Source organism: Oenanthe melanoleuca, chromosome 11, assembly GCF_029582105.1.
Source record: "Oenanthe melanoleuca isolate GR-GAL-2019-014 chromosome 11, OMel1.0, whole genome shotgun sequence".
Lineage (NCBI taxonomy): Eukaryota > Metazoa > Chordata > Aves > Passeriformes > Muscicapidae > Oenanthe > Oenanthe melanoleuca.
In genome coordinates this window covers 6,128,287-6,149,679 of record NC_079345.1, presented here as the reverse complement: position 1 = coordinate 6,149,679, position 21,393 = coordinate 6,128,287, and the positions used below count along the sequence as shown (strand labels likewise).

At 57.9% G+C, this 21,393-nt stretch overlaps 3 protein-coding genes across 4 annotated transcripts; 2 read left to right on the top strand and 1 right to left on the bottom strand.

The window, feature by feature from the left end:
• Positions 1-1,201: 1,201 nt before the first annotated feature.
• On the bottom strand, positions 1,202-10,161 carry ZNF319 (zinc finger protein 319). Of its 2 annotated transcripts, none has more exons than XM_056500466.1 (2): positions 9,950-10,161; positions 1,202-8,524 (listed from the first exon to the last, which is right to left on the bottom strand). In XM_056500466.1, the coding sequence occupies exon 2, from the start codon at positions 8,150-8,152 to the stop codon at positions 6,491-6,493; it is 1,662 nt and encodes a 553-aa protein (XP_056356441.1). In that variant the 5' UTR covers positions 8,153-8,524; positions 9,950-10,161; the 3' UTR covers positions 1,202-6,490. The 2 variants fall into 2 exon arrangements, with proteins under 2 accessions (XP_056356441.1, XP_056356442.1); XM_056500467.1 differs by having other exon boundaries at positions 9,960-10,161.
• USB1 (U6 snRNA biogenesis phosphodiesterase 1) lies at positions 10,075-15,074 on the top strand. Its single transcript, XM_056500469.1, has 7 exons — positions 10,075-10,812; positions 10,920-11,071; positions 11,183-11,366; positions 11,855-11,908; positions 12,932-13,037; positions 13,662-13,745; positions 14,015-15,074. The coding sequence occupies exons 1-7, from the start codon at positions 10,709-10,711 to the stop codon at positions 14,117-14,119; spliced, it is 789 nt and encodes a 262-aa protein (XP_056356444.1). The 5' UTR covers positions 10,075-10,708; the 3' UTR covers positions 14,120-15,074.
• Positions 15,075-15,853: 779 nt separating this feature from the next.
• Positions 15,854-21,176, top strand: MMP15 (matrix metallopeptidase 15). Its single transcript, XM_056500465.1, has 10 exons — positions 15,854-16,273; positions 17,302-17,450; positions 17,686-17,808; positions 17,923-18,230; positions 18,459-18,620; positions 18,742-18,965; positions 19,093-19,231; positions 19,466-19,616; positions 19,727-19,842; positions 20,094-21,176. Exons 1-10 carry the CDS (start codon positions 16,166-16,168, stop codon positions 20,528-20,530), a joined length of 1,917 nt encoding a protein of 638 aa, XP_056356440.1. The 5' UTR covers positions 15,854-16,165; the 3' UTR covers positions 20,531-21,176.
• The last annotated feature ends 217 nt before the right edge of the window (positions 21,177-21,393 follow it).

Here is a 21,393-nt window from a genome sequence, read left to right as displayed (position 1 = left end):
TCGCCTCTGCCTCCCTGGGAAGCCACTCCTGGGAAGCATGGGCTCTCTTGGCCACTGCAGCTCGCCACTGACCCCCCCAAACCCGCCTCAATCCGCTCAGGACTCTGCGAGGATTAGCCCTGTGCTGCCTGCAAATGGGATTACTGGCATCCAGCTGTCCTGAGTGCCCAGCCTTCCAGCAGCCAGCCTGGTGCAGGGTGCCACAAAAAAAAGCCACACCCAAAATTAAGCAAGTTTGAGCAACCTCAAAATCCCTGCAGCCACCAAAGCTGCCACAGGCACTCACCAGCAGTGCTGTGGGGAAGGCTGTTGTCTCACCCATGTGCAGGTGGGTTCAGGGATGTGCAGAGGAGCAGCACTGGAGCTGCTGAAACCCCGTGGGGTGACACAAGGTGAGGTGCTGAGGGTGCTCCACCCACAGCTCTGCCCCAGTTCCAGAGCAAGGAGAGCAAATCTGTGCCGGGTTGAGCTAAGCCTCTCCTTGCTGAGCCTGCCAATTGCTGCATGATCCGTTTACCTCCAGCCCTGCACGACTTCCAGCCTTTCCCATTGCCCCTAATCTTGGCTGCAGTGACACCCTGGAATCCAGGTACCAGCACAGCTTCTCTGCTCCATGTCCAGCCTGTTTCTGTATGTCCAGAGCTCCCCAGAGCAGCCCTGAGTTAGTTCCTCCTTCCCTGGCTCCATGGGTGTCTCCCTCCTGGTGGGCAACAAGTACCCTTCCTGCCTGGCCCCAGCACCTCTGCAGCAGGCTCCTCTCTTGCTATCACAGGATGAGGGATGCAAAACAAACTCTCAGAAAAGCTTGAACAGTTGTATGTGGGGCTGGGATCCCCAGAACACAGCATGAAGCAGCTTCTGTCCCCTGAACAGCAGCTCCCTTCTGGCAGGAAGAGACTCCTGCCTGCTCCTGCCCTGAAGCTCTCAGGGAGGAGTTTTGGATCATTCCAATTCCAGCAAGGGGCAAAACCACTCAGCATATTCTGCTTGTGTTTGCTTTTGGCCCCTGGGACCTGCTTATACCCTGCATCTTCTGGTTACCAGGAAGATGAACCATCAATTCTACTTCAAAAACATTAAGGGAAAAGAAAGAAAACATGAAAAAAACCCCCGAGCAGAGCCAGACAGAGCACAGACAGATGAGGAGGTAGTGCTTGGCACATGGCCTCTGCTCCAGAAATCTTACACACCCACAGGAAGGTATAAATAACTATAAATTTATTAGTAAAGCAAAACCATTTGACACTCACACAGAAGAGCGGGATGTGTTATTACAATATATATACACACATACATGGAGTATCATCTTAGAAACACATGGAGAGCAGTGTTAAAGGCACTGCAAGCCACACAAACCTCAGCAACCCTGACTGTGACTCCTGACAGCCCTGGGAACTCTACCGGAGTCGTGACCACAGGTTGGGAGGTGCCCAAGAATCTCACTGACCATGAAGTCCCTCAGATCCACGGCTTGGAGGCACTCAGAAACAAGCCCACGGTCCAGCTCCCACCTGTGGTCCTGCTCTCCCCACTGAGCATCCCAGGCACACTGTGAGAGCAGCATCTTCACATCCAGAAAGTGGCAGAGGCAGCTGCCAGGAGATGCTGTGGAGGAAGCTGGGAAGCTGGGGAGAAGCTGGATGCTCATGGGGCCTGGGGGGAGCTGCCAGCCCCAAACCTCACTGGCCTGCCCTTATTGAGTATCAGCATTTCACCTGCATGCACAGGAACCTTCCCACAGGTGAACTCACCACCCAGTGGAGAGAATCAAACTCTTAAGTATAACAAGAGGGTTTTGCCTATTTTTAATGGCCAGGCTTCAGCTGCAGACTGGACTTGATGGTAAATACCCAAGGGAAGTGCAGAAAGGGTTCTCCTCCCTCCTCCCTGCAAGGGCAGGCTTGAGTGCCCAGAGATGGTCCCAAAACTCTGTCAGAGGATGTTTTCCCCTTTGTCCCCCAGTCCAGCATACAGACCCCAAGACCAGAGCGTGCACATCTTCCCACCCAGATTGCAGAGATGGCACTTGCTCACCAGAGAGCTGGCATGTCCACCTGAGCATCCCCATGGTCCCAGGGCTGTCCATTCCACATCTAATTCAGCTCAGCCACCTGCTTGGTGCACACAGCTGCTCCACAGCACTAACTGTGCTGGGAACTAACTATGCTGTCTGAGCCCACCCCAGTGCCATGACCTCTCCCAGGAATGTCTGTCAGTCCTTCACTGACTTAATTCCCAGCCTTGGAGATGGAAATGGCTGCTCCCACCCCAGTCCCCATTTCCTACATCTCTGTTCTGCCTCTTGGTCCTGGCTTGGATCCACTTGTTGGAGCATGAGCAGGATCTGGCTGAGCCAAGCTGCCAGGTCACAGGCACTGCCCATGCCCAGCAAAATGGATGGCCTGCTGTGGGGAAGGACCAGAAGCACCTACTGGATTCCAGCAAGGTTCAGGTCCTAAACACCTGATCTCACTATCAGTGGTTTGATATCACCTGGATCCAGCCTTAGCCTGGGAAAGGAATTTGGGGCTGGAGGGAGCAGGAGGTGGGAACAAAGGAAGAGACTTCACAATCAGTATGGAAGAAGGAATGAAAAACAAACCACTGCTTACAAAAATAGAACTGAACAAAGAGAGAAGAAGTTGAGAATGTCTCTTTAAAGTATAAGCTGTGGAAAGGAAGGGGCTGAGACAGCTAAAGGCATCCTGTAGGTAGGTTCAGGGGAAGTGAAGATCAGTAAAAGCCCAGCTCATGGACTACCTTTTCCTGGACCCAGGCAGCCAGAGGAACAGCAGCCCTAGAGAGCAGGACTTATGTCCTGGACAACACCCACACAACCTTTGCCCAACCTAACCCTCCTCTCCACCTACTCAGCAGCATCCTACGCTGACTGCCTGCCAAGGAGAACCACCCTTCAGGAGGGACCACCCACACAGCATCCTCAGGTGTCTGACAACCAGGTCTGGAGCTGGCTCAAGCACTTGCTATAGGGCTGATGGCACACCAGCTCCAGCACAGCAACTCTTCTAGATGCTGCAGGGCAGTGAGGAATGCAAGAGGCCAAGGAGGGGCAGGAGCTTGAAAGTTGCTTGAAGTAAACACCAGAAGTGAAGTGCAACAGGTATAGAGACATGGTTTACTCCCCAAAGGGCTTTGGCCCCAACTGCTCTTTGGTTTGAAAAGGAAACGCCAGCAGTCAGCAGAGAGCCCTGCAGTGTGATGATGCCCCAGGGACACCAGCTCCCAGGCCAGCCCCTGCCTCCCCACGCAGCACAGCGCTCCTGACACTCCTGTGCCTCCTGCTGCTTCCCCACCTCCCCTCACTGGACAAAACACGACCTAAAGGCACAGCAACAGAGATGGATCTGCTTCCCTACCCCTGCAGGCAACACTGGTGCTTCCAACTAGAAAATGTTCCTACAAAAACATACCCAAAGCTCTCTGTGGCCACTCAGTGCCCATCCTGCACAGGTCCTCCAGCCACAAGCTCCAGCTGCATGTTCTCCATGTGTCTCTGCCCAGAGCACTGCTTGGCTATTGCCACATCCTAGGAAGAGCCATAGCTCCTCACTGGGATATCCAGGGCCTTCCCAGGTGCTCAGCACAAGAGAAACACCCACCAACAGTCCCTACGTCCAGCTGTACCAAGGGGGCAGGATCTGGCAGCTCCATGGCCCCTCACAGTGTGGAGCTGTGTCTGGGGCTCACCACCATCCTCTGCTCCAAGTGCCAGGCAGTCAGCCAGGCAGCTCCCCCAGGCTCCTGGGGAGGGAAGGGAGCAGGGCACAGCCAGCTGATGATTTCTCCAAACTCTCCTCTAGCCAGCAGTGCCTCAGAAACAGCAGAGCCACAAAGCCCATGGAGGCTGACTCTATCTCACATCCTCCTCCTAGCAAAGACGAGCCTCTCTGCAAGCTCTAAGCCCTGGACACCAATCCTGGCTGCCAGGGCTGTGCCCAGGTGCTCAGGGTGAGCACTGAACCCTTGGCAGTTGTGCTGGGCAAGAGCAGAGGAACCATGGCCTAAGGCAGGAACAGAGCAAGGGTTCAGGTGGGTGCCACAGTCCTCATCTGGTCCCACACTCGCAGCCTCCATCACCACCAAGCCCTTCTGTAAAGACAGGATTAGCCTTCCTTTGTTTGGACTCTCTTTTACTCCTACAGTAAAGCATACACTGAACTTACTACATATTAAACAGCAAAAAACAGCTACCTAGAACTGAAGAGCTCTTTAAAAATCCAAGTTACCACATCTCTTTTTTTTTAAAGATCCAGTATGACATCAAGTTAAACTATACAGTATTTTTAATGAATTTTAACAAACTGCTTTAAAAAAAGGTAAAACAAAAAAATAGGAAAAAGAAACACAGATGGAAAACTTGGTAGGAAGTTCTACATCTTTGAGGCAGCACGAAGTAAGATAACCATCATGGGTCCCTCTTCCTTGGGCAGCAGAGAGCACAGTCTGTTTTCATCTCCTTAAAGTTGCACATGAAGAAGACTCAGCCCAGGGTCTACCCTGTCACTGCACTGTCCCAGCCCCTGAAAATGCACCCTGCTCCCCCTCACCGTGCTGGAAATGGAAAACCAAAGCCTTTCTCCACCTTTCAGACAAGTGTCCCCCAGGAGAGATGCAGGCCCAGTCCAACCCTCAGCAAGGTTAATCTGTCTACACTTGCTATGGACAACAGTTCTTAACCTCATCCTAATCACTTGTGCAGCACAAGGGAACTTACTGGCTGCTGTTCACTACAATCTCACAAGAGAAGCAGCCAACACTACAGAAGAGCTGAGGCTGGCAGGGACCTCTGAAGACCATCAGGTCCAACTCCTTGTTTGCACAGGGTCAGCTACAGCAGGTTGTCCAGGATCACATCCAGTCAGGGACCGAGTATCTCCACAGATGGATACTTAACAACTTAATATCTCCAAAGATGGAGAGGGGAAGGCTTGGGGACAACCTAGTAGGCACATCTTCAACCTTCAAGGCATCTAACTGACACATAATGGATCTCTTGGACATGAGAAGCCAGCAAATTCCTGCAGAGGAAAACACCTGAGGCTGCATCAACCTTGCTAGGGGAGATTTATTTTTAAGTGATGTTTACAAGTGTGCAAAACCTGAAAAATACAGACGAGGTAAAGAAAGGGCAAAGGGGTAAAGCAGGACTCCTGCAAGAGGGGAAAAAATAGACTTCTCCGTTACCCACTGCTAACTTTGTCCTCCTCATTGGGCCGAGCCTGCAGTCCAGAAAGGATTCTCCTGGCTCACTCTGGTTCCTCCAGCAAATCAGACACCAAGGCCCTGGCATGTGCTGTGGGTTACTGCTGGCCATGGCAACACCTCTGCAGTTGTAGGTTATTGTAGTGTTCATCTCATCCCTTAGTGTTGGAGCTGTGACAACCCTTTGCCTGACCCTGCTGGAGGTACCACTGTCAGCCCAAGGGGTGCTCAAGGGGCTGGAGGCAAGGCTCAGCAGGAGGGCTAGCAGCTCTTCCCCGTGGGAAGCAGCTCTTGAATGCCAGGCTCTTGGTTGGGAGCAGGGTATGAATGCTGTAAGAATCATGGAACTGTTAGGGTTGGAAGGACCTTTAAAGATCATCTAGTCCAACCCCCCTGCTAAGTTAGGGTCACCTAAAGTAGGTTACACAGAAATATGTCCAGGTGGGTTTTGAATGTCTCCAGAGAGGGAGGATCCATGACTTCTCCCCGGGCAAACTGTCCTAGTGCTCCTGGTAGCAGCACAGTACTTCCTACAGCTCCCTGTGCAGCTGGCAGGGACAGGCGGCAGGCAGGCTCCCTCAGAACCCTTGCAGAGTGTGACAGGCAGCAACTGCAAAAGCAGCAATGCCAAAGTGCTTTCTGGAGCTGTGAAGCCCCATGGCTTTTCCCTTTCAACACTCTAGAAGGAGGGAGAGCAGGGGAGGTTGGAGCAGTCAGTCAACACTAATAATCTGAAATGGTGCCCTCAATTGAGCTTGGACTAAGCTGGGAGACCCCAGCAGCAGAAACTGCTATCTCCATGCCAAGCAGCACACCCTACGAGAAGGGAGGGCTGGCTCTGCCTTGCTCCTAAACCCTCTCCAGAAGGAGAGTCAGTCACCCAACCCTCCCTACCAACCCTGCCAGACAGGGTAGGGGAAAAAGGCTGCAAGCAAAGAGCTGGTGCCTGCAACAGACAGCTGAGCTCCCAGGACTGGAACTGCAGGTACAGCATGAACTACAGTCCAGGGAACACCAGGCATCTACAGGCATAGTTTCCTCTTTCCATCTCCCTCCTTTCTTTTCCACCCTGGTGAGATGTTAACGTTCTGTTGCTACTTCAATACAGGTGGCACATCAACCACTGAGGCCAGAGGAAAGTTTACCTGCCGACAACGTACCCCCCCTTTCCCCCACACTCCCTGGAGGTTGCAACAACCAAAGAGAAGGGAAGGCCGAGGCTCAGGAGTGTCCCATGCAAGCTGACAGCCCCCGTGGGGCGGGAGGCTCACGGCAAGCAGGCAGCCACCTGGTAGGCACCCTCGGCCGTGTGCTGGACGCTGTGCTCCTGCAGCAGCCCCAGGTCCAGGAAGCGCTCCCCGCACCACATGCACTTGTACTGCTGCTCGCGGGCGTGCACGCTGTGGTGCTTGTTGAGGTGCTCGCGCTGCTTGAAGGCCTTCTCGCAGGAGGAGCACTTGTAGGGCTTCTCGCCCGTGTGCACGCGCCGGTGGCGCTGCAGGTCCGAGGCGTACTTGAACCGCTTTTCACAGTCGGGGCACTTGAGGGGCTTCTCGCGGGCCGGGTCGCAGCGGTGCTGCACGAACTCCGAGGAGGAGAAGAAACGTCTCTCGCAGAGCGTGCACTTGAGCGGCTTCTCGGCGCAGTGGGCCAGCTGGTGCTTCTGCAGAGCCGAGGCCCGCTTGTAGGACTTGTTGCACACCGCGCACTTGAATGGCCGCTCCGCGTTCTGCACGCACTTGTGCCGCAGCAGTTCTGAGGACTGGTTGAAGCCTTTCTGGCACACGTTGCACTTGAAGAGGTTCTCTATGCCATGCACGTGCTGGTGGTACACGAGGTGCGAGGGCTGCACGAAGCCCTTCTCGCACAGGTTGCACTTGAAGCGCTCCTCGGCCTTGTGCGTGCGGCGGTGGCGCATGAGCGCGTACTGCTGCTTGAAGCTCATCTGGCACAGGTCGCACTTGAAGGGCCGCTCCTCGCTGTGCGTGCGCTCGTGCTGCCGCAGGTCCGAGGGACGCTTGAAGGCCTTCTGGCACTCCCCGCAGCGGAAGGGCCGCTCCCCGCTGGGCGTGCAGGGGTGCTGCAGCAGCTCCGAGGACTCCTTGAAGTGCAGCTCGCAGACGTTGCACTTGAAGAGGTGCTCCCCCGAGTGCGCGTACATGTGGCGCACCAGGTGGGAGCGGTGCTTGAAGGTCTTCTCGCACACCGTGCACTTGTAGGGCCGCTCCGAGCTGTGCGTCCGTTTGTGGTGCACCAGGTGGGAGGACTGGCTGAAGCTCTTGTCGCACAGCGTGCACTTGTACGGCTTCTCGCCCGTGTGGATGCGCTCGTGCCGGGACAGCTCCGACAGGTGCTTGAAGGTTTTCTGACAGATGGAGCAGCTGTAGGGCTTCTCCGACGGGTCGAGAGGCTGTGAGTGCTCTACCTCGGGAGGCTTGTAGGTCTTCTCACAGATAGAGCACTTCATGGCGTTGCCGTTGTGCACATTGTGGTGCTGCGCCAGCGAGGTCAGCAGGGAGAAGCCCATCTTGCAAACCCCGCACACAAAGGGCTTCTGCTCCACCTGGATGCACTGGTGTTCGAGGAGGTCGGTGGCCTGGTGGAAGATCTTCAGGCACTGGGTACACTGGAAAGAGCGGTCATGGCCTGGCAAGCACTGGTGCTCGTGGGGGTTGGAGAGGTGAGCGAGGTCATGGCCGCACACACCGCATTTGTGGGATGGCTCTCCAGCCTGGATGGGGGCGTGCTGGTGGTGCTGCAGTCCGGGGTCCGGCTGGAGCAGGATGCCGTACACGGCACAGCCCAGGGGGTTGTCAGCAGTGCTGGGAGGGATGGAGTGCTCTGGGAGGGTGGCTGCCCCAGCGTGGTGCTGCTGCGGTGGTGGTGGCTGCTGTGGTTGCTGCTGTTGTTGCTGCCAGCTTTCTGACATGCTTGGGAAAAAAAATGGGATTTTAGCAGTGATAGCTTCAGCTTCCCGATTGAAAGGGTTCAAGTAAAAGCAAAACCAAAAGATTCTGAGATCCTGATTTTCCTGTAACTGATCCCCTGAAGTTGAGACCAGAAAATCCAGCCCACAGCCAGGATCCTAGGAAGAAAGAGGTGAAGAGACTCCAGAGCCTCCTCCTTCAGACCAGCACAAGTTCTTTATGCACTGATTTGGTCTGGCTTTTCCTTCTTTTACACAAAAGAACTGGAGGCAGAGGCAAGTGCCTTGAAGACAAGAGGAGGCCCTTCTTCGTGCTGGCTGTGATGTGCTCACACTTGGGAAGGGTGCAGGAAGCAACCCAGGGAGCAGCTCTCTCTGCAAGAAAGAAGACAGCTCATGTCAGATCTTAGAATAAATGTGGGCAATTCTCTATCAGCTTCCCCCCATGGCTCTCTTTGAAAACTCTCCTGCATCCTTGCAAAGAAACCAGGAAGCCAGTGTGGAACTGGAGCCCCACTTGCTGCTGTGCAAAGGGTCTGGGACAAGCAGTTCTCAGCCTGGAAAGAGCTGGGCTCTGCCTGGACACAGCCAGGCACGTTTGGGTGTTGTGCTCTCACGAGAGGCAGCACAACTGCCCAGGGCCCACTCAGCCTTGAGTGGGTCACTGGATTTCCAGCACTGCTGTAGCACTGTCTGAGAACACTGGTCTCTGCAAAGGCTGTGCACCAAACACTGTGCAATCAAGAAGGTATTGGGTTAGATTTTACAGGTGTCTGTGCAGATCCTAACATGATCCCACTCCAGTTGAAACAGCTCTGTAAAATGCAGCTCCTCCTGTAGCCTGGATATCGAGCCCATTACCCAAGGAATTTCCCCCTCTCTGGGCAGTGCTTGTAGACTGGAAGAGCCAGAGAGCTCAGGACAAGATTTGCTCTCAGTGTTATCCTATCCTCAGACAGAACACAGAACCCTCAGGGACCATTCTGTGAAGATAAAAGAAGAGTTAAAGCAGTGGCTCAGCTGAAGCTCCTACCAAACCATGGAATAAAAGTACACTGAACCAAACAATCCAGACCAGAGCTGCAGCCTAGCCTTGCTACAGAGCATCATTAGGCTTGTGCTCACTGAAAAGTTCCAGTCTTTCTAGAGATGTCCAATAAAACCTGGCACCCGTTTAGAGTAACATCCACCAGTGAGCAGCAGACAGCAGCAGAGTCAACACACCTCAAGAGAGAAGAAGGTGCAAGCCCTGGTAGAAGCAGCCACCAACACTCCTGGGCCTCAAGTTCCCAGCCCCAAAAGAGCATCCCCATTTCTGTGTCAAACCACCTGCCCCCAGGGTAAGGAAATCCCTGGCCTACCACGAGAATATTTTTTATGTCTAAAACTAAGCAAAAAAGAGCACCAGAGAATCCCACTTCCCATCATCCCCACTTCCACTGGCACTCAGTTGAGACTGAGTTGAGCCTCACAGCTCAGGTATTGCTGCACCCACCTCTGACTGTGGGGATACTTCATTATTTTGTGCTCCAGCACAGTTTTGGGCAGTAAAGCCCCCAAAGGCACCATGGCAGCCCTGCCGGCACGCAGGATGCCCTCCTTCTCCTACAGAGCTCACCTTGACCAAAGGAGGGCTCGCAGTAACGGTCCCTGCAGCCGGGCTCGGCGGGACACCGAACTTCAGCCCAGCCCGGGCGCCGCCTTCTCCCGCACACCGTGGCAGGATGAACCCACCGCTGACGCACTCCGGCCTAACGGGGAGGGAAGATCGCGCCCCTCACAGGGAAGAGCGATACCAACCTTGGCTTACCGAGGGCTCAGCGCGGGGACCCGCGTCGGCGCCAGCTCCAGCTCCAGCTCCAGCCTAACTCATCCCTCCGTGGGAGGTGGGAAGCGACAACCATTTAGGGAGCGCGGTCGGGAGCGCAGAGGTACTTTCAAACTGGCTCGGCGGCCTGCTCGGCATGGCCCGTCCCGCTGCCGCCGGGCCCGGGCCGCCTCAGGGCCGCGGGGCGCGGGGCCGGCCGGGGAGCTCGCAGGCCACCAGCAGCCGCCGCCGCCGCAGCCCGCGGCCAGGCCCGGCCCGCCGCTCGCCGCTCCCCATCGGGCGGCCCCGCTGGCAGCGCGGGGACGGCGCCCCGAGGCCTTCGCCGCCGCCGCGCCGGGAGCGCCCGCGGCGGGGTCGGGTGTAGGGGGTCGCTGCCCGCCCGGGGCCGCCCCCGCCCCGGCGAGGCGCACACAAAGGGCGGCGGCGGCGGCCGGGCCGCTCACCTGCGGCGGGAGGAGGCCTCGCCGGCGGCAGGGCCGCGGCCTGCGCGCTGCGCCCGAGCCCCGCGCTGGCGTGGAGGCGGGAGCCGGGAGAGAGGAAGGGAGGGAGGGAAGGGAGCGAGCGGCGGGCGGGCGCGCAGCGGAGGGAGCGGAGCGGGCCGGGCCGGGGCGGCCGCGGCGGCGGCGGAGGAGGCGGGGCGGGCGCGGCGGGTGCTGCCCCCTGCCGGGCCGCGCCGGCAACTGCGCGGCCGCCGCCACCGGGGAGCGCGCTGTCCCGGCGGTACCGCGGCCATGAGCGCCGCGCTGGTGGGGTACAGCAGCTCCGAGGAGGAGCAGGAGCAGCAGGAGGAAGGGGAGAGCCGGAACGGCGGCGCGCAGGGGCCCCCTGAAGCCAGGTCGGTGCGGTGTGCGGTAGGGTGGTGGCGGCAGGAGCGCGCGGGAGGCGGCGGGAACGCGCGGCCTTCCTCCTCCTCCTCGTTCTCACCCCGCTCCGGTCCCGCAGCTCCGGCCGCCCCCGCCTGCCCGCGCCCGCCGGCCTGCCGGGAGACCCGGACCCGGAGGAGACCGTGAGCGATGACAGCTCCCGGCACGGCGGCCGCGTGCGCGGCTTCCCCCACGAGCGGGGCAACTGGGCCACGCACGTCTACCTGCCCTGTAGGTACCGGCACCGGCACCGGGGCGGGTCCGGGGGATGGCGGGACGGAACTCGGCCGCTGCGCCCCAGGGATGCGCGGCCAGCGCTCCTCTGACGGCGCCGCCCCGCAGACACTGCCCAGGAGGAATTCCTGGAGCTGCTGGAGCTGCTGGTGTCCCGCGCCCGCACCTACGTGCCGTCGCTGGCTGCCATGGAGGAGTTCCACCTGAGCCTCTCGCAGTGCGTGGTGCTGCGCTACCACTGGATAGAGCCCTTCGTTCGCTCCCTCAGGGAGCGCCTGGCCGCCTTCCACAGGTGGGTTTGGCGGAGCCCCGGGAGAGCGTTCCTCACACCCCTCCTCTGCCCTCGGGAGCCGAGTTTCACCAGCATCCACGCCCTAAGGTGTCCCTGGCAGCTGGTGCTGGCAGAACATTAAAGCCCTGGGGATTTTTCCTCACTGCCTCAGGATCTGGCACCAGACACTTCAGGTTTGGCTTTCCAGGATCAGGCCAGAGCTGTGCCATTCCCTAAACCATGAATGGTTTTGTTGCTTATATCTGGCTCAGGCACCAGCTGAGCATCAGCTGCTTCAGGGCTTCTGTCACTGTCCAGACTTTGGAGGGCTGGAAACGGGAGGGGAATTAATTATTTAGGGCCCCCAAAGGTTCTGGTTGCACCAGTTTGGTCTGATTGCAGCATACGTTTGCCTATATCTTTCTATGGTTTGCTAACAATCCTTACCCCTTCTCATCTTCTCCTTTTTTTTTTCCCCTGCAGCTGAAATAGGATCTTTCTTATTTCAGGTTCTTCTGTGTGGCTGACCAAGTGAAGGTTTACACCAACCAGAGCAAAACCAGGTGAGTGCACATTGGAGCAGCATGCCTGCCTTAGGAGAAGTCTGAGCAAGGTGCTAGGGGGATGGGAAGTGTCACCCTGCCTGTCCCACGGTTGGGCTGTGTGACAACACAGTATGTGTTCACCTCCAGATCATCTCCAGACATTTCATACCTTTCCCCAGCCATCTGTACAAATTTTTAGCGTTGGCGCTGATTCTCTGCAAGCCTTTGGTCTCATAGCTGGTGTGCACAGCCTGGGGAGAGCAGAGTGGAACCACCTCTTTTGGCAGCAGTGCCAGTCATGAAATTGTAGTGCAGGTCTTCCAAGAGCTGGAGAGAAAGAGCTGAGATGGTGCTAATTCTCCTGGGCGTCAGCTCAGAAGCCTGATTCCAACGGAATGCAATTAAGTTTTTTTGAATGCCAAAGCAAAGGTGATTAAAATTGCGAAAAGTTGCTGAATCTGGCAGGAAAAGCAGCCCAAGATAGTCATGGGTAGAAAAAAGTGGATATGGAACCTGAGTGACACTTGAATCCTCTGCTTCCCTCCTGGAGGGGGAAAAAATGATGACTCTAAATGACTCTAGAAAGTGTCATCCCAACAGTCCTGGAGAAGGTGCTGACCTATTTGTCACATCTCTCCAGCTTGGTACTTCCCATTCCCTACTTCCTCTCACACTGCAAAATCTCTCCAGTAACTTCCACTTTTTTAATGCAGCTCCTGCATGGGTACGGCACTCTGCTGAAATTCCCATCCAGTGCATCCTTTGCCTGGAAAATTCATTTTCATGTCCCAAAAGCTACTGGGTTAATCTAGTAAATCTGCATGGTTTATCATGCACTCCTGCTTCTCCCTGCTACCACATCTTCTGTTTTTCTTCAGAATACAGTCAGCATCCCTGGATGCTTAAACCTGGCATTCCTCAGATTTTCTTGTGTTAGAGAGCAGGGAACTTGCCTAGTAGGAATGCAGGACTAAGTATTCTTATGGCTGTGCCTTCTGCAGCATGAAAGGGTGCTTGCTGTCTCTCCTTGCCTTTCTTTAGGACTTTTATTGGCTTGGAGATCTCTGCTGGGCATTTCCAGCTGCTGGAGCTGGTCTCAGAGGTGGATGGTGTTCTAGAGGAATTTGACCTTCCCACATTCTACAAGGTGAGGTGTTTTCTGGTTACTCCTCTGCCAGTCTGGACATGCTGGCTGGTTCCCTGCAAGATGTTCACTCAAATAAACAGGAGCCAGTTGCAGTGCCTGCCCTGCTGTGCATGGAAGCAGGCTTGTCCTGGGATAGAATGGGCAGTGGGGGAACTGAAGACAATCCTTCTGTCTTTTTCTTGGGCATCAGTCCAGCCTTTTTGCTTAGCACTAGCTTTGGGAACAGATTTGGGATTTTGAAGGGCCTGACCCTAGTTTGTCTGTCTCCAGAGCCAAGCAGGGAGGGTTATTCAGAAATGAACCATGTACCTGCTCTAGGACCAGTTCTGAGAGATTCTCCCACAGCTGCAGAGTTAAGCACAGAGAGGCTGGGAACCAGGCAGACTTGCCCCCTGGTGTCCAAAAGGGCTGGGCTGGGAAGCCCAGCACTCCTCTTGCCTCCAGCACTGTCCATTTCAGCTCTGCAGCTGTTGAGATGGCAGAGGGGACTCCCTGTTTTGAGATCCTCCAGCCTTTGTGATCCCAGCCAGGGCAGCAGCATCATGCCAGATCTCCCACTGTGGCTCTGTGCACGGAGCAAAGCCTCCTTTAGCCTTCGCATTCTTATCCCTGTTTTGTCTCCAGGACCCATCGTTCCACATCAGCTTGGCCTGGTGCGTCGGGGACCTGTCTGGCAGGCTGGAAGGGCAGTGCCTGCGGGAGCTCCAGGTGTGTCCCCACGTGCTGTGGAGAGCAGGGGGAGGGCAGAGCTGGAGTCCAGCCACATCTGTCTGCCGGGGGTGGAGAGTGGGAAATTCTCTTAACTGAGCAGGACAAACTTCACTGGGGGGAGTGCGACTTAAATTATCCTCCTGAGGGAAGTCAGAGGCTTCCAGCTGCAAATGGCTTCATCTGTGACTTGCTTTGGAGAGAGAGCTGCCAGCTCCATCCTCTGGCAGATCCCCCTCCTGGTACTGACTCCTGCCTCTGTTTTCCAGGACATTGTGGATGGATTTGAGGAGTCAGCATTCCTGCTGCGTATCCAATGGGAGCAAATCCGCTGCAAGTCAGGGAACAAGTACTTCTCCTTCCCCCTGAGGTAGGGGCAGATGGGGCTGTGCATCTTAGAGTCTTGAAGAGCCTGATGCTGGACCAAAGACAGTGTCTGGCACAGCTCTGGGTGGTGTGGGCTGTCACGCACCTCCTTGCTCTTCCTGCCTGCTCAGCGTCTCTGCGGTGTTTGTGGCCTCAAGTCGGGCCACTTCCACTTTGAGCTGCTGGCTGAAGAAAAGTATGTTTGTAACAGATTTCATCCTCGCTGCTGGATGTGCTGCTGTCAGCACTGGTGGTTCCAGACATCCCACGGCTGCTAATTTTGCTGATTTTTTTAAAAAAAGAAAAAAAATATATTTTCAAAAGCCATAGATGCCTTATGGGAAGGAGGAAGAAGGTAGCGTGGGAAGCTGCTACTAAAGGGAGAGTGTCTCACGCAGTGGGAAGTAGCACTGCCAGATTGTTGGGAAACTGGGCATGTTTTGAGTAGCAAGAGGCAAGGACATGGAGCTGGATCTCCTTCCCTGAGTATTTTCCTACTGTAAGCCATCTCAGACAAGCTCCTGAGTCATGCTGTGTCCCTCTCACGCTGCTGCTGCCTCTGTAGAGACATTTCAGTGTCTGATCCTTTTGCCAAACAACAAGAGCTTGCTGCCAGGTGTGGGTGAGCCCTGGAGCAGACTGTCAGTGTTTGCCTGAGCTGGGAGGGTGAGTCCCTCCCAGGCCACAGGTGAGTCAAGGGGTGGTGGCTCCTGCCCCAGCTCCACACTTCTTCCCTGTGTGATCAGCACCCCAGGTAGATGATGACCCCGGGGGTCGCAGACTGGACATTGTCCCTTGGGATTAACTCCTTTTTAATCTTTTTGTTACTGTTGGTTGGACAGCTGCAATCACTCAGGTAGTTGGAACAGGATGCTGATGTGATATCCTGAATCTTTTATTCCATGTTTGTCCAGGACTTCTGAGCAGTAAAAATCTCTCTCCTCATGTCATAAAACTGTGTCTGTGGTATATTTCAGCTGTTTTCTTTTAGACACGCACAACTCCTGCAGGCTTCACGTGAGGCCACGTGAAAGTAAGTGCTCCTGTGAGCTCCGTGCTGCCTGTCCTGGCACACAAAGTGGCTTTGTCTGTGGGAGCATCTCCATACAGTTAGGATTTGTGTCCCTGGGAGCATCGCAGCCAGTTGCTGCTGCCAGCAGCCTTTTGAAGTCCTTAACAAAAAATCTATTAAATCTTTAGCCAGTTAGTTTCCTGGTTGGGGATCGGCAAGATAAGTTTCTTTTGGGGGAAAGAAAAACAAACAAAGGTAGAGATATATTTGGCCTCTAGGCACTTCAGTGAAACCGGTTTCTCCCGGGTTAATGCTCAACCGCCGGGCCTGGCACAGCACCCAGTTGTGTAACACCGGGTGTCAGAAACCCCCGGGACAGGGGACGGTGCCTGTGGGGGCAAAGTCGGGGGATGTGGCGGCCGCCGGGGATGGCGGCAGGGCCCGGCGGGGCGGGAACGGCCCGGGGCGGGGGCTCTGCCCGCGGCTCCAGCGCGCACACACGTGCGGGGGCCCGGCCCCGCCTGAGCCTGAGCCCGGCCCCGCCCGAGCCCGCTCCCACCGCCTGAGCCTGAGCCTGAGCCCGGCCCCGCCCGAGCCCGCTCCCACCGCCTCAGCCCGGCCCCGCCTGAGCCCGGCCCCGCCTCGGCCCCTCCTCAGCCCGGCCCCGCCTCAGCCCGGTCCCGCCCCGCCCGCTCCCACCGCTCCCCGCCGCCGCCGCCGCCGCTGCCGCCGCGCCCGCCTTCCGCCAGCGCTCCGGTGCTCCCGGCGGCGGGCAGAGCGCGGCAGTGCAGCCGAGCGGAGCCGGGCCCCGCCGCGCCGCGCCGCGCCGGCCGCCCATGTGCCGCGCGCCGCCGTCCTGACCTCACGCACAAAAGGCGGGCCGGGAAGCGACGGGCCGCGCCTGGCAGCGCCGCCCATGCACCGTGCGCAGCCCCCCGCGGCCGCTCGGCGCCGGGCCATGAGGGCGGCGTAGCTCCGGCTCGGCCCGGCCCGGCCCGGCCCGGCGCGGCCGGGGGCAGCCGCGACCCGGCGGCGGCGCGGAATGGCAGCAGGGGGCGGCGCCCCCTGGCGGGCGGGCGGGCGCCTCCCGCCGCTCGTGGTGCTGCTGGTGCTGCTGGCGGCGGCGGCGGGCGAGGAGATCAACGCCGAGGTGAGCCACGGGCGGCCGGGGCTCGGGCACCGCCGCACCGCACCTGCGGGCCCGCCGCACGCCGGCCGGGGCAGGTGCAGGCGGCGCGGGGAACGGGGGGGATCCGGGTTGCCCCCAGGGGTGGCGTGCAGCGGGTGTGGAGTGTAGGGAGAGAGCGCTTTGTGCCCGGCGGGGGAGGGGGTGAAAGGCTTTTGATAAAGGCTCTGCTCCACCACCCTGCTGGGGGAAGGGAGTGGGGGTAGAAGAAATTAATAGATTAAATGTTTTTAGAAATTAAAATGTTAAGCCGCTTTTGAAAAGTAAAAGTGATAGGAAAAGAATTGGGGTATGAAAAGGATTGGAGAACCTGGAGATGACTTGGGAAAGGAAAAAGACTTGGAAGAGGAATGAGATTTGGAAAAAGAATAAGACTTGGAAGAGGCATAAGACTTGGAAAAAGAATTGGAAGGAATTTAGAAAAAAAAGCTTTAAGGATTAAAAGGAAAACCCCTCTAATTTGGAAAATAAAAGTGAAGAAAAAGAGGAGGGAAAAAAAGTTACAAAAGAGTAATAATAATGATAAAAATAAAATGCAATTAAAGCAGACAAGAGGAGGCGGAGGCTGGGGCAGGAAGGAAGAGCCTGGCGCGCCCCAGCACCCTCCTGCCCCCCGCCCTGGGGCTGCAGCCCTGCAGGACAGAAGCCCCTTTGTGGTGCCGGCCAGGGTGGGGGTCCCAGCCTCACATCCCTCAGCAGCTCCCAGGGGACGCCTCCAGAGGAGGATGGGGACAGGCAGCCTGCAGGCAGCCTGGCTCTCTGCCAGCTGCCTTGTCCCTGGAGTCAGGGCATCTGGCAGCAGCCCCCCGAGATCACAGATCCCCCACCTTTCGGGGCAGGGCAGGGACCCTGTGCCCTGCTGGCACCGCTGGCAGTGAAGGGACACCGAGCTGGGGGACAGTCAGGCAGGGGACAGATCCTTCCCTGCTGGGTGGTGGGGAGCTCCGTGGGGCTGCTTGGTGCCTGATGGCTCTGTGCCTCTCCCGGTGCAGGCATGGCTGCGGCTCTACGGGTACCTGCCGCAGCCCAGCCGCCGCATGTCCACCATGCGCTCGGCTCAGACCTTCTCTGCCGCGCTCGCCGAGATGCAGAAGTTCTACGGCATCACCGTCACTGGCGTCCTGGACGAGGAGACCAAGGCGTGAGTTTCTCCGTTGTCCCCTTGCTCGAGCAGGTGGCAGCTCCACTCTCAGGCTCTGTGGTTTTCTCTGACAGCCTCAGGGCTCTGCCGGCACCTGGGTCCTGTCCCCCTTGGGAGCTGCTTCTGCCCTTTTGGGGGCTGCACCTCTGCAGCCAGGGTATCGTCCCTGCTGTCTGTGGGTGCTGTAACCCCTCAGGGACGTGGGCTGAGCCCTGGCCTGGTGTCCTCCTGGCAGGTGGATGAAACGTCCCCGCTGTGGGGTCCCGGATCAGTTTGGAGCACGGATGAAGTCCAACATGCGTCGGAAGCGGTACGCGCTGACAGGCCGGCGCTGGAGCCAGAGCCACCTCACCTTCAGGTACCCCACACTGCCAGCATGCCCTCCCCATGCCCTCCCCCAGCCCATGGAGAGCCATGGATCCCCTCAGGGAGCGAATGCTGCTCCATTCCCTAATGAATTCTGTATCCCCAGCATCCAAAACTACACGGAGAAGCTGGGTCGGTACCACTCCCACGAGGCTGTCCGACGAGCTTTCCGGGTGTGGGAGCAAGCCACGCCGCTGGTTTTCCGGGAGGTGGCCTACGAGGACATCCGGCAGAAGAGGAAGAAGGAGGCTGACATCATGGTGCTCTTTGCCTCTGGATTCCATGGAGACAGCTCTCCCTTTGATGGCCTTGGGGGATTTTTGGCTCATGCCTATTTTCCCGGTCCTGGCATGGGGGGGGACACGCATTTCGACTTGGATGAGCCTTGGACGCTGGAGAATGCGGATGTGTCTGGTGAGTTGAGGGCCAAGGAGGTGGTAAAGGAGCCTGGTGGCCTTCAGGCTGCAATGGGGTAAGGGGGCAGGGGGCTGTGCTGGTGTGGACAGGAGTGGGAGGGAGAGCAGGTCCACCATGGGTGATGCAGACCGATCCCACTGGAGCACCCCTATTGCAGGGTGCTGGGTCCAGGGGTTCACCTCATGTGTCATGTCCCCCTTTTGCTGATGGTGCTTCTCCATGCAGGGAACAACCTTTTCCTGGTGGCTGTGCACGAGCTGGGGCACTCGCTGGGCTTGGAGCACTCCAGCAACCCCAGCGCTATCATGGCTCCCTTCTACCAGTGGATGGACACGGAGAACTTCCAGCTGCCTGAGGATGACCTCAAGGGCATCCAGCAGCTCTACGGTGAGGAGCTGGTTGGGGGATCATCCCAGAGCTGGGATTCTGGGCATGTGTGTGGGGAAACTGAGGTACAGTTGCTGCTGGTCTGCATCACCACATCCCTTCTCTCACCTGCCCGACACAGGTACCGCAGATGGGCACCCTCAGCCCACCAAGCCTTTGCCCACCGTGACACCCCGGAGACCTGGCAGGCCAGACCAGAGACCCCCTAAACCTCCCCCTCCGGGGAAACCAGAGCGACCACCCAAACCTGGCAGCCCAGACCGACCTGACCAGTATGGCCCTGACATCTGCGATGGGGACTTCGACACGGTGGCAGTGCTGCGTGGGGAGATGTTTGTATTCAAGGTACCTGCCAGGACCCCCTCCTGCCCCTTCTTGGGGATATAGTGGGTCTGTGGTGGGAGGACCCTTAGCAAGGTGATTGTGTTCCTGTGTCCTCCCCATCCTCTGCCAACACCCTGTTTCTTTCCAGGGCCGGTGGTTCTGGAGGGTGCGGCACAACCGGGTGCTGGACAATTACCCCATGCCTATCGGACACTTCTGGCGGGGCCTGCCTGGGGACATCGATGCTGCCTACGAGAGGCATGACGGGAGGTTCGTCTTCTTTAAAGGTGAGCAGGGAAGCTGGATGGGAGGGCTGAGGTGGAAGTGAGACCCCAGTGCCCCCACAGAGCTGCTGAGAGCTTGTTGGCTTCATCCCATCCTGACCCACCTCCAGCCAGAGCTGCTGTGTGATCCCAAGAGTTCGGGGTGGCCACAGGCATCTACCACTATCCCTATCAATTTGTGCCACAGCAGCTGGGCAGGACCTTCTCATCCCCCTTCTCCAACTCTTTCCCCTCTAGGTGACCGGTACTGGCTCTTCCGAGAAGCCAACCTGGAGCCTGGGTACCCACAGCCCCTGGTCACCTATGGGCAGGGCATCCCCTACGACAGCATTGACACGGCCGTCTGGTGGGAGCCCACGGGACACACCTTCTTCTTCCGTGGGGACAGGTGAGTGTCTGTGGGGCTCTCCCTGCTCTGCTGCCTCCTGGCCTGTCGGGGAGAATGTTGAGCAGTGGAGATCCCTGTGCTCCTCACCTGCTCCCCACCTCCCTCCCCAGATACTGGCGCTTTAACGAGGACACACGCTCGGTGGACCCTGGGTACCCAAAGCCCATCTCTGTCTGGGTGGGCATCCCTCCCTCGCCTAAGGGAGCCTTCCTCAGCCCGGATGCCTGTAAGTAGAGGAGAGGGATGGGTGGTGGTGAAGGTGGTGGGGGTCTCAGGGATGAGATATCCCTCTGATAGCCTAGCCACATGGGATGGGCTTGGGAAGAGTGTCTGGGGAGTCATCAGTGAATCCCTTTCTGGAGAGTTTCACCAGTCCTGGAGCAAAGCCTGCTGTCCTGGGCATCTGCAGGGGTGCCCAGGTTCTGCAGTTTCCTGTGGCCACCGACTTACTCCTTGTCTCCATCTTGCCTCCTCCAGCCTCCACCTACTTCTACAGAGGCACAAAGTACTGGAAGTTTGACAATGAGCGTCTCAAGACAGAGCCAGGCTATCCCAAATCCATCCTACGGGACTTCATGGGTTGTCACACGGAGCTGGTCCCAGACCCCAATCCCCGCTGGCCCGATGTTGACCGACCCCCCTTCAACCCTGATGGGGATGGGGAGACTGAAGGTGAGGAGGAGGAAGAGGAAGATGAGGATTACAACGAGGGAGATGGCCAGCCAGGCAGGGACGTGGACGTGGTGGTGCAGATCGATGAGTACACACGCACCATGAGCGTGGTCATGGTGCTGGTGCTGCTGGTGCTGCTGCTCTGCATCCTGGGCCTCATCTACGTCATCGTCCAGATGCAGAGGAAGGGCGCACCCCGAATGCTCTTGTACTGCAAGCGCTCCTTGCAGGAGTGGGTCTGACCCTGGCTCCCTCCCCCAACCGACCCCGCCACCATGGTGCTAAGATGGACCTGACACCCCCTCCCCTTGACCCTCACCACGGCCTTGGCCCCTCTACCCCATTGTTGCTTGATGGCTCCAGCCTCAGAAAAGGGGGGATGCCCAACCCCCCCAGCCCCTCCAGAGCAGCCGGGCTGGGACCGGGGATGGTCATGGGGGGGCTGGAGGGCATCCAGGCCCTGCCTGCTCCCCAGTGCCTGTGCGTCCCCCTAGCCGTGACCCTCAGGCTGCCACCCATCGCGTGCCTGCATCCGCCCTGGGTCCCTGCAGGGTCCCTTCCTCCTGTGTGAGCCCTCTGCAGCTCGGGTGGTGAGTGGGCTGGCGGCTGCTCACAAGTGCTGCAGGCTGGCAGGTCTCAGCCAGGGGCACCTGCAGCTGTGGGGAAGGGAGGGCTGAGCTCGTGGCTGTGTTTCCTGTTGAACCATGGGGATACAGGGATGCAGTGCCTAAAGACAGTGTGAGTCGGGAGATGCCACCTCTGCCACCCTGCTGGGGCTCAGCTCAGTCCGGGCCCTGCTGCTGCCACTGTGGGACGAAGCCCTGGGGCTCATGGCCCAGTGGGCACGGCCGCCTTGTATGTCCATTAAACGGGTCGGGTGTGTGGAAAGCTGTGGTGCCATCGTCCTTCCTGCTGCTGGGGTGCCCTGGGAGGGATTGGACAAATTCTGTGGTAGTGGGGCTTGTCTGGGGGTCACCCTCCCTGCATGGCACCCCCAGGGGATGCAGCAAAGGGCCAGCATGGCCAGTGGTGTCCCTGAAGCAATGCCTGCCCTGGGGCCGCCACCTTAGGGGGGTCAGCTAAAGCAGCCCCCCCACCCCCACCA